This window comes from Myotis yumanensis, unplaced genomic scaffold (genome assembly GCF_028538775.1).
Source record: "Myotis yumanensis isolate MYYU_CA2020_CCGP unplaced genomic scaffold, mMyoYum1.0.hap1 SCAF_5, whole genome shotgun sequence".
Taxonomy (NCBI): Eukaryota; Metazoa; Chordata; class Mammalia; order Chiroptera; family Vespertilionidae; genus Myotis; species Myotis yumanensis.
In genome coordinates, this window is record NW_027223756.1 from 80,063,679 (window position 1) to 80,074,513 (window position 10,835).

The 10,835-nt window shown below is 57.2% G+C and overlaps 3 protein-coding genes across 7 annotated transcripts; 2 read left to right on the plus strand and 1 right to left on the minus strand.

Annotated features, from left to right (window-relative positions):
- Positions 1 to 501: 501 nt before the first annotated feature.
- On the minus strand, positions 502 to 2,448 carry MICOS13 (mitochondrial contact site and cristae organizing system subunit 13). Its single transcript, XM_070415900.1, has 4 exons — positions 2,273 to 2,448; positions 1,375 to 1,552; positions 1,132 to 1,183; positions 502 to 730 (listed from the first exon to the last, which is right to left on the minus strand). Exons 1-4 carry the CDS (start codon positions 2,299 to 2,301, stop codon positions 633 to 635), a joined length of 357 nt encoding a protein of 118 aa, XP_070272001.1. The 5' UTR covers positions 2,302 to 2,448; the 3' UTR covers positions 502 to 632.
- Positions 2,449 to 2,873: 425 nt separating this feature from the next.
- Positions 2,874 to 8,689, plus strand: HSD11B1L (hydroxysteroid 11-beta dehydrogenase 1 like). Of its 4 annotated transcripts, none has more exons than XM_070415897.1 (8): positions 2,874 to 3,078; positions 4,967 to 5,053; positions 5,362 to 5,492; positions 6,097 to 6,208; positions 6,523 to 6,614; positions 6,925 to 7,018; positions 7,128 to 7,293; positions 7,539 to 8,689. In XM_070415897.1, exons 2-8 carry the CDS (start codon positions 4,981 to 4,983, stop codon positions 7,654 to 7,656), a joined length of 786 nt encoding a protein of 261 aa, XP_070271998.1. In that variant the 5' UTR covers positions 2,874 to 3,078; positions 4,967 to 4,980; the 3' UTR covers positions 7,657 to 8,689. The 4 variants fall into 4 exon arrangements, with proteins under 4 accessions (XP_070271998.1, XP_070271997.1, XP_070271999.1 ...); XM_070415896.1 differs by having other exon boundaries at positions 7,376 to 7,651; XM_070415898.1 differs by having other exon boundaries at positions 7,520 to 7,651.
- A 330-nt stretch (positions 8,690 to 9,019) lies between these two features.
- Positions 9,020 to 10,790, plus strand: RPL36 (ribosomal protein L36). 2 transcript variants are annotated; one of them, XM_070415901.1, is made up of 4 exons: positions 9,020 to 9,106; positions 9,286 to 9,380; positions 10,383 to 10,517; positions 10,652 to 10,790. In XM_070415901.1, the coding sequence occupies exons 2-4, from the start codon at positions 9,288 to 9,290 to the stop codon at positions 10,739 to 10,741; spliced, it is 318 nt and encodes a 105-aa protein (XP_070272002.1). In that variant the 5' UTR covers positions 9,020 to 9,106; positions 9,286 to 9,287; the 3' UTR covers positions 10,742 to 10,790. The 2 variants fall into 2 exon arrangements, with proteins under 2 accessions (XP_070272002.1, XP_070272003.1); XM_070415902.1 differs by having other exon boundaries at positions 9,093 to 9,162.
- The last annotated feature ends 45 nt before the right edge of the window (positions 10,791 to 10,835 follow it).

The window sequence follows — 10,835 nt, forward strand, 5'->3', positions numbered from 1 at the left end:
CTAGACAGCCCAACCACCCAGCAAACACGTTCAGATCACTAGACAGCTGATCCAGCGTGGGTAGGAGTGCCAGGGAAGGCTTCTGAAGGGAGCAGAGAACCTCCATAAGATGAAGTCGGGAGGGCAATGGCCTCCAGGCCTGTGCTTACCAGACTGGAGACCAGGCAAGATTGGGAGTGTAGATGGCACAGGAGAGATGAATTCTTCCCATTCTACTGAGCTCTGACTCCCAGACTGCCTACCCAGGGCTCAGTCCGCTAAGACCCCAGCCCCCTCAGCCCAGTTTGGCCTTCAGCACTTTCTCACCCTTTCCCAGGGCCCTGAGCACTGGGGCCACCTATCTGTTCCCACTTCCCAAGTGGGGTGAGGGTCCTGGTGGTCAGGGACCAGACAGAAAAGGTGTGTACCAAGATCAGGCCGGGAGCAGCCCCCAGGAGCCAGAAGCACACACACTCAAAGCAGGGCCACCCCATGCTCTTGGGGCAAGCACACAGGTCAGGAAACACTTCCAAAGTCCTTTATTGGGCTGGCAAGGCCGGGAGCTGCCCTTAGATTAGGGTCCCATTCCAGAGGCTTGAGGTCCAGGGCACCCTGCCCATTTCCAACTGGGGAAGGCAGCCTCCTCTGATAGGCTACTTGATTCGCTCCTTCAGGTATTCCCAGCCCTCCTTGGTGTATTCACAGGCCTTGGAAGGGGCCACCGACAGGGCTGACATCACCGTAATGATGCCTGTGGGGAGGGAAGAAGGGCCCAAGGCCTGGTCAGGTTCCCCACCTACAGCCAAGGGGTTTAATCCAACCCCTTGGGACACCCAACTCGGCCATGCTCTTAGAGGTGCCACTTCCAACTTTGTCAATTCCACACCGGGAAACTGAGACAGAGGAGGGTCAGGACCTCACCTTGTCTGAGGCCACCTACCCTGATGTGCTCCAGTGGTGGCCCAAGCTCTCAAAAAGAGGCCCCATCTTGCTCCTACCTCCCTGGAGCCTCCACCCCTTCCCTTTTAGATGTGCAAGAGGCACACACAGCAGTAAGGGGAGTGATGGAAAGGCATGAGCAGGAAGCAGGGTCAGGGGTGCTAGACTAGGGTACCTGGGGCCACACCCCCAAGCAGAGGGACCAGGGCCTACCTGAATTCCAGGACTCACGGATGTGAAAGTTAAACTTTGGAGGGGCTGGGAGCTGGGAAGAGACAAGGAAGAAGGGGCTGATGAAAGGGGAAGGGCCCGGCAGCCCCAACTCCCTCCCGAGGCAGGGAAAGCAGCACATGCCCCAGCGAGCAGGAACCAAGCAAGGCTGGAGGGACCAGGGACTGAAGGCCACCCCAAAGTTGATTCCCATCAAGCTTCAGCCTCACTCCCAGCATGGAGTACCTGGGGTATCTTCAGGCCCGTCTGCTCACACACGTACTGGCCGAACTGGTACATGGCAGGGGGGACAACCTCCTCCGCCCTCTGAAGGGCTGCCTGGCCCTTGTGGCTGGGCCCCAGCAGCTCCTGGTCGTACACCAGGTAGACCACTCCCCCAGCCACACTCCCCTTGATGAGAAACCTGAATGCAGGGAAGGGAACGACAGCAGCTTAGAGAACACTGCAGGCCACCCACAGGATGTGTGGGAGGGGCGCGGGGGGCGGGGGGGCCCTAGGCCTATGGGAGTAGGAGTTAGTCCCCCTAGGGAGCCCCACAATCCAAAATGTGACATACTGGAAGCCAGGCAGCTAATAGGGAAATGACTGGGCACCTTGCTACTCAGAGGCATGCCTGACCCCTGCTAGGCGCAGTTCTCCATTTACAGTGTGCAAAGCAGGAGTACGCCGCCCATTCAACTTAGAACCTGAGGCCCGCAAAGGGACAGTGGATCTCTAATGATTCCGCCCGGAGCAGGGAACAGTGAAGACACGTCAGTCCCTTGACTGTCTGCCTTCTGTCCCGAGGAGGGACCCTCCGCGAGTAACCCGAAGGGTTTTCCAAGTGTATCTGGTCGCTTCCTGCACGTCCAGCGCCGCTCTGGGCGCGCATTCACCTCCCAATAAATGGCGTACGGCACACCCACTTTACAGAGAAGGCAACGGAGACTTGGAGAGATCTCATTCCGAGAATACGAAAGCAAGGGCTCGCGAGACCTCGGGAATCACCTCTCGGCTTGAAACTCAGTTTCCCCATGGGGCACCTGACACTACGGGAAACGAAGAGCAGGTGGGGAGCGAACCAGAAGAGGGTGTCCGCAGGGAGGACTTTCTCGGGAGCTCGGGGCCCGCCCGCCACACGCACCTCATCATCGACCACACTCGGGACACCATAGCCGCTCGACTCCGCACGCAAGGACAGTCGGCTCGCCCGCCGCTTCCGGTAGCGAAGCGGCAGAGGCCTCTGGGAAGTGTAGTTTGCCTTGTCAGCCGCAAAGGCCTCCGGGAGTCGGAGTCTCGTTACCGCTCAGAAATGCTAGAGGTTTGGGTCCCACAGCAAAAGTGTGCAGAGAGGTAATCTTATGGGCCGGGCCGCCGCAAAGCTATCTGGGAAATGTGTTCAGCACTGCCTCGTGAGGCCCCGGAGGGCTCGCCTAGCCGCCAAGGCTCCTGGGAAATGTAGTCCGGTTTCGGTGGCGTGAATGAAAAGAGGAGTAGGGTGTCTGGAGTGAGGCCTGAGGGTAACCCAAGAAGATGTCGGAGCCGGGGAGATCCACCCGCGCCCGCGCGGGTGACTCAGGGCAAGGGCCTAAGAAGAGTATCCCTAGAAGCCAGTTGTCACGGCAACACGAGGGCGGAATTGTTTGAGAGAAGTGGGTCTAGGTCACGTGAGCGGTTTCGAATGGTGGGGAGTGTTTTCCTTCTGGAGACTGAGGCTGGGATCAAAAGAGCCAGCAGGTAGGCCGTTGCCTGGCAACGCCGGGCGTCGCAGAGTCCTCACGGCCTGGTGCCTCCTAGCAAAGAGGCAGGCTTAGTCACGTGACTCGGGCTCTACGGGAGGGGCGTGGTCGGGGGCCGCCCACCTGAAGGGTAGACCCTACTGGCCTGCGCTCGGCTCCCAGGCAGGGACCGCCAGCCCCGGTTCCCGGCGGAAGAAACAGGCTCGAGAGGGTGAGTGAGCGGTTGGGAGCTCGGAGCAGGTCGCACGCCCTTTTTGTACAGCGGGGAAACCGAGGCCCGTTGAGGTCAGAGGGCCAGTGGATTCTGCGAGGATCCGGTTCCCCTATTCCATCCCCATCTCAGCCCAGCTGCTTCGTCCGTCCATCCATCCATCCCTACATGGGTGGGAAGAGGGTTGAGCTGAGGGGCTTCGCGGGCTTTCCCTGGAAGGGAAGGAGGTGGGAGCGCGTTCCCTGCTGAGAGAATTGCTGGTGTGACTGGGAAGGGCGACAAGTTCACTTTTCTGAGAACGGCTCATAGACAAGGAGTTGGAGAAGATGGGAATGGACAGGTGGGCAGAGGCCAGACCCCCTGGGCCTTATGGGGCTGTGAGGAGCTTGGTCTCCATCTGGAGCAGTGGCGAGCCCTTGGAGGGTTTAGAGCAGGAAGGGGCACACCAGACTTGTTTTGACACATCCCTTTGGCTGCTTGGCTGGAACAGGGTGGGAGGAGCGGAGTGTAAAGATAGGGGAGGAGGGGAGGCCGCTGGAGCTTTGTTGTGGGGCAAAGGGCATAGGGCTGGATCTGGAGATTGGGGATATAGGAGCTCCCCAATCGCACCAGCTCTCAGCATCCTGGGTCCTAGAAGTGCCCTCTTCTCTTTGTCCCACTGAGTAAAGAGGATAGAAACCCCAAGATGTGATGAGCCTGTGCCCCTTTCAAAGGAAACCTATGACTCCCCAAACTTTAAGCAGCCGGCCTGTTTCTTTTGCCTTTTCCCTGGGCCAAGTAAATCGCTCCCAAAGCTGAACTCTCATGTCTTAACTCTCATGACATGGGGACCTTCTCACTCCTCCTAGGCATCTCCAAGGTGGCCTTTCGGGGCTCCTCCAGCTCTTGCCTCCCACATTCCTGTGTTCATCTAGTATCTATTGAGCACCTGCTGTGTCCTTGACACAGTTTGGGACACTGAAGACCTAACAGTGAAAAAAACAACAGAAGTAGGTTTCTGTTTCCTTCCTGCCCTTGTGGGGTTGACAGTCTAGGACAGTGGTTCTCAACCTTGGCTGCACATTAGAATTACCTGGGAATATTTTTAAAATCCTGATTTCTGGGCCTCATCCTCCGGAAATTCTGTTTCTTTGTTACTAATGTTGTAGCCTCACCCCATAACAAAGAAACAGAATTTCCAGAGGATGAGGCCCAGAAATCAGGATTTTAAAAAGATTCCCAGGTGATTCTAATGTGCAGCCAAGGTTGAGAACCACTGGTAGGAGAATTGAATGACAGTGAACATGAAACAAATCATCAAGGTGATTTCAGGTGATGTTAACTGCTGACAAGGAGATAGAAGTTCTAGAGGTAAGGGCGAGTGAGGGAAGTGCTTCAGAAAAAGAGGCCGAGGAAGTGCTCTGGGAAGAAGTAATTTTTGTGCTGAGACTTGAAAGGAGTAAAAGCAAGCCACTGGATTATCTGCCAAGAGCATTTAGGGCCGAGGCAACAGGCAGTGCAAAGGCCCTGAGGCAGATGGTGACTGGCTGGTTCTCAGGAACAGCAAAGAGGCTGTTGTGACAAAAAGCAGAGTGAGCAAGAGGGGCTGGTGCGTGAAGGGCCTTTTTCGTCATCAAGGAGTGTGACTTTTGTCCTAAATGAATCTGGGAGAATTTTCAGCAGAGGGAGGCAAGATGAGATTCTGCTGTTGCCTGGAAGGAGAAAGCCCCAAAGACTGGTAGAGTGGTCCAGGTGACCTGTATGGTGACCTGGACCAAGTGGTGGTGGTTGTGATGGAGAAGAGGCGCAAGTCTAGGTGCCAAGATGATCTTCAAACAAAGGAGCAGTTGGGGAAACAGGTGTGGCTGTGGCCCAGGACCATGCTGACCACCCTTCTCTCTCACTGCAGACCCAGGGAGGGCCATGAAGGTACTACTCCTCACTGGGCTGGGAGCCCTATTCTTCACCTATTATTGGGCTGACAACTTTGACCCAGGTGAGTGCCTGGGGTGGGACAGGGAGGAATCCGGCCAGCTGCTCTGTGCACCCTCTAGTCCAGTGATGGCGAACCTTTTGAGCTCGGCGTGCCAGCATTTTGAAAAACCCTAACTTAACTCTGGTGTCGTGTCACATATAGAAATTTTTTGATCTTTGCAACCATAGTAAAACAAAGACTTATATTTTTGATATTTATTTTATATATTTAAATGCCATTTAACAAAGAAAAATCAACCAAAAAAATGAGTTCGCGTGTCATAGGTTCGCCATCACTGCTCTAGGCTGACCACCTCTGCTCACTGCCAGCTAGCCTCCAGGGAGCCCGTGTGCTGCTGACAGGGGCCAGTGCTGGTGTTGGGGAGGAACTGGCCTATCACTATGCCCGCTTGGGCTCCCACCTGGTGCTCACTGCCCACACTGAGGCTTTCCTGCAGAAGGTGAGACACCCCATTCCCAGTGTAACGGTGAGGGTGCGAATGGGGTGGAAAATGAGGCCTGGGTTTGAATCCCTGCAAAGATCCCTGGCTTCCCATGTGACCTTGGGCAAGTTGCTTCACCTCTGTGGGCCTTAATTTCCTCATTTGCAAAAGGGAAAACAAAGTCCCTTCTTGTGGGCTATGGTATCGGGTGGATGCAGTAAGACAGTGAGTGTAAAGCAGGAGTGTTCCCCAATATATGGCAGTATTGGTAATGTCCAAAGGCTGTGATGATAGACAGGGCTCCCAAACTGAAAAGGGGGGTGGGTGCACTTTTCTTAGCAACCCAACGTTCCGAGGGAATGCACAGCTCTTGGACACAAACCTTCCAGAATTTCAAGGGGGGCCAGAAACCTTGAGATTTATTTGATAGCTCCTGAGTTTTACATCGTGATGACTGATCAAATGAAACAGATGCCAGTTGACGACCCCCGTGGTAAAGCTCTGGGAACTGAAAGGGAGGCTCAGAGTAGGGGAAGGGGCTTCAGGCTGGGGCCCCCGTGCGTCTGGCAGGTGGAGGGAACCTGCGGGGTGGAGGGGCCCACGGGCAGCTCTGGCCCCCCAGGTGGTAGGGAACTGCCGGAAGCTGGGCGCTCCCAAGGTCTTCTTCATCGCTGCGGACATGGCCTCACGCGAGGTGCCTGAGCTCGTGGTGCAGTTTGCGCTGGACAAGCTGGGTGAGGGGCGGGGCCTTGGTTTAGACCTTCGGGCAGGACCCGAATTGGCGTGGGGGGTGTGGTAGTAATGGGTGGAAATTTATAGGGTTCTGGGGCGTAACCAGGGGTGGAGCCTCCTTGCATCCGTGAGCTCCATTGGATTAGGGACGTAGCCTGTAGCCTGTCAGGATCCGGGGAGGGGCTCTACCGAGGGCGGAACTCATGGGATCCACGCTCTGGGTGGAGTTTGAGAGTTTGGGGGGCGGGGCTCGGGAGGAGTCCAGGGGGGTGGAGCCCCAGGACTAGCTGCTCGCTGATGGGCCTCTCCCGGACAGGCGGGCTGGACTACCTCGTGCTGAACCACCTCGGTGCTGCCCCAGCCGGCACACGGGCCCACAGTGCCCAAGGGACCAGCTGGCTCATGCAGGTGCTCCGCCCCTTCTCGACCCTGCCTCCCAGCCTCCGGGCGGGTGCTCCATCCCTCCTGTCCCCAGGTCCCGTCTCTAAGTTTGCTAGTTTCACCCCGTTACCACTGTGGCTCCTCACGCTGCTGGCACTCCAGCCCTTCCCTCCCAGGCTCCATCCTCCCCGCCCCCATCCCTCTTTGGGCTCCTGCCCCAGCCCCTGCCCTCCTGCTTCCAGGCTCCACCTCCCTAGGCCTTGGCTCCGCCCACCCCTGACCAGCCCGGGCCTCCACCTCCTGGGCCTGCGGCCTGACGCCCAGTCCCCGCCTCCAGGTGAACCTCCTGAGTTACGTGCAACTGACTTCCTTGGCGCTGCCCAGCCTGACGGACAGCAAGGGCTCCCTGGTGGTGGTGTCCTCGCTGCTCGGTGCGTGACGCGGGGCGGGGAGAGGGGAGAGCCCGGATGGGGCTGGAAGGTGACCTCGTGGAGGGGGCGCAGCGTGTGGCAGCTCAGCCGCTACCCTCCCGCCCCGCAGGCCGTGTGCCCGCGTCCTTCTCCAGTCCCTACTCCGCGGCCAAGTTCGCGCTGGACAGTTTCTTTGGCGCCCTGCAGCGGGAGCTGCACGTGCAGGATGTGAACGTGGCCATCACCAGGTGCGTCCTGGGCCTCCAGGATCACGCCTCGGCTAAGGAGGGAGTCAGGTAAGACCAGGGGCGGGGACCGGGGGCCGTGGGGGGCCACCCAGCCCCAGCCCCAGTCCGCACCAAGCACTCCTGTCCCCAGGGGTGTCACCAGGGCCCAGGCGGCCCCGGGGCCCAAGGCAGCCCTGGCTGTGATCCGGGGCGGCGCCACGCGGGTCTCCCACGTCTTCTACCCGTGGCGCTTCCACGTCCTCTGCCTTCTCCGGGCCTGGCTGCCTCACCCAAGGGCCTGGTTCGTCCGCCAGGAGCTCAATGTCACTGCCGCTGCTGCTGCCTGAGCTCCTCCATCTTCTCAGAGAGGACCCTTCCCCCAGCCGCCTGAAGGTGGGGCTCAAACAGACGCCTTCAAGAGGGCGGCCATGACCCAAGACAGCATCATCAACATAGGAAGGGAAAACAGAAAAACCATTAGCACCTGGAAGCAATGAAATCTCTGGGTGTGAGAGCAGCGTCTGTGAGCCAGCACCTTGTCAGGGGCCTGGAAGGCATTACCTCATTCTTCTCCGTAGTCATTGTTGATGTGATTGCTGCTTCCATTGCGCTGATGGGGAAACGAAGGCTAGAGAGGTAATGTGGAGAGCCGGCCCTAGGAGCTCCCTTGGAACCACCTGATTTGTTCTTTCCACTCACTCCTTGCCCTAAGCAAAGGAGAGCCACAAAACCCAATGGTAGGGCCCTAGCTGGTTTGGACTTTCTGCGGTCAGCCTGTGGACGGAAGTGTCCTGGATTCGATTTCAGTCAAGGGCACATGCCTGGGTTGCGGGCTCGATCCCCAGTAGGGGGTGTGCAGGAGGCAGCCAATCAATGATACTCTCATCATTAATGTTTCTATCTCTCTCTCTCCCTTCCTCTCTGAAATCAATAAAAATATATTTAAAAACAAAACAAACAAAAAAACCGAACGGTAGGGTCCAAAGAGGGGGAGAAGGGAAGAAATGTGTTTTGCTCTGTACCCGCCTCCCTTTTCATAATAAAAATCCTTCTTCCCTTGCACATCTGTTGTTCAAATGTCTTGGTCCTTCCAGCAGGCAGGAAGAGTGTGTGCACTAGAGCTCTCAACCCCATCTCACAGGTGGAGAAACAGGCTGGGAGAGAGGCGGGCTCACCCAGCAAGTGCGGGCAGTAGGAAGGATACTGATGGTGGACCAAAGGCATTATTTGCCACACAACATACGTGGTTTGTGCATGGATAATACTAACGTGCATCAAGGACTACACACTTGACATTAGGATTGAAAGAAAAAACAGAAAAAAAATTTTTTTGTTCTTATCATGCCTCTCATCTCCGCATCACCTAAAATAAAATCGATTCACATCAAATGCCACCAACGGGCACTATACCACATCACCTTCCTTAGCCCTAACTCAAAGGTTGGCCTCATATAAAATTCCTTCGTTTATGGAAGTTTTATTTTGTGACAGGTATCATTATATCTTGTTCAAACAGTTTGGAATAAGCCCTATTATTGTCCTTATTCTACAAATGGAGAAATTCAGGTATTGGGAGGTTGAAGTCCCTGGCGCCAGCTAGCGGCTGAGATGGGATTTCACCCAGCAGAGGTGAAATTCGAACTTTCCACTCCCCGGAATAGGGAGGCACCATTGCCATAGGCACGCCCACCAACTCCGACCCCTCACTAGGGCCGGCTGGGGTAAATGCGCATGCTCACGAGGCCGCAGGAAATCCTCCAGCCGCCAGGGGGCGCTCGCAACATCCCTGCCTCTCTGGCCCGCGCAACCCATGAGGAATAGATATCCCAGAGTTCCGCGCTCTGCCAGCCCTTCCGCCGCGGCAGCCATTGAGGAGCAGCAGGTTAGTTCATCTGGGCGCTGGTGGGATCCGCCGCCATCCGTACCCCAGGGCCTCCGGTGCGGCTTGGGGGAATGGCTGGGTGTAGCGATCGACTGCGGGGGGGCCTGGACGCTGCGCTCTGGGCAGCAGTGGCCGAACCAGGACTTATCTCTCCCCCCTCTCCCCACCTTTGTCCGCAGCCATGGCTCTGCGCTACCCCATGGCCGTGGGCCTCAACAAGGGCCACAAGGTGACCAAGAACGTGAGCAAGCCGAGGCACAGCCGCCGCCGCGGGGTGAGTTCCGAGGCGCGCGCTCGGGTTGCTGCTGGTCGGGAGGTGGGAATGGCTTCCCGGGCGGAGGGCACGGCCAGGGCACAGGCTCCAGGCTGCCGAGAGGAGCGGGGAGCAGGCTCCAGGCTGCCGAGAGGAGCGGGGAGCAGGCTCCAGGCTGCCGAGAGGAGCGGGGAGCCTGCGGTGGGCTGAGCTGCAGAAAGTGGGTGCCGGGCCGGCCAGAGCAGTGAGTGAAGTTCCTAATATGTCTGCCTGGCGAACGCCCGGCCGGGCCATACACCACGACCCTCCGGCCCGCGGGGTGGAAGCGGGGGCAGGTGGGGCGGGTTTGACAGAAGCGGTTTGCCCGCTGGAGTAGGCGTCGGGTGGGGTTGGCCAGCTGATGCTTTTGAGTGTCGGGTTGGGGCGTTTCGGGCAGGTCAGGGCTTATGGGCCTCTGACCAGCTAAGAAACGTCCACACCTGTAGGGAATTTTCATGAGTTTATTTGAGCCAAACTGACAATTGCCTGGAAGCAAGATCTAAAATTTCCCCAGAGGTTAACAGTTCTGCCACTTCTTTAATGCATTTGAAGTTAAGGAGGGAATTTAAGGAAGAAAGCAGGATAGTTAAGACTATGTGCTCTTGAGGGTGGTCACACCCTCGAGGGGTACTGATTACTCTGGCATTGTCATCAAAGGTGTTCGCCCGGATGCCCAAGAACAGTGGGCAGGGTTTGCTTGAAAACCTTTCACCACAGCAGTTAACAGACTACCCACAAAGACTTGCTCATAACTAAAGACTTTGCTGAGCAAGACTTGTGCTGGTTACAGGACCCTTTTTTTATCCACACTTTATTGAGTAGCCCCAACTCTGCATGGCAGCCTGTGGAAAGGACCAGGCATGACTTGCTGTGTTGGTGACATTGGGGGGATGGGGAGGATTCCTGCTCCCGCTGGAGGCCCAGGCATGACCTAAGGGTCTGGGTCTGGAGCTCTTCGTCCTGATGGCCTTCCTTCACCCCCAGCGCCTCACCAAGCACACCAAGTTCGTTCGGGACATGATCCGAGAGGTGTGTGGCTTTGCCCCCTATGAGCGGCGCGCCATGGAGCTGCTCAAGGTCTCTAAGGACAAGAGGGCCCTGAAATTCATCAAGAAAAGGGTAGGTGGGCAGTTGGTGGGGGTGGGATTGGGTGGAAGCATTTGCCCTCTTGCCAGGCAGGTGGAAACACACCTGTGCCCAGAGGGACAGAGGGTGGGATTGGGCCCCAGGCTGATGGCCCACCTTGCTTGCAGGTGGGGACACACATTCGCGCCAAGAGGAAGAGAGAGGAGCTGAGCAATGTCCTTGCAGCCATGAGGAAGGCAGCAGCCAAGAAGGACTGAGCCCGAGCCCCAGCCCCTCCCTGTCTGTGTAATAAAACCTGTTCAGAAACCTGGGGCTCCTGTGCTGACACTGCAGCTGGTCCATATGCTAGAC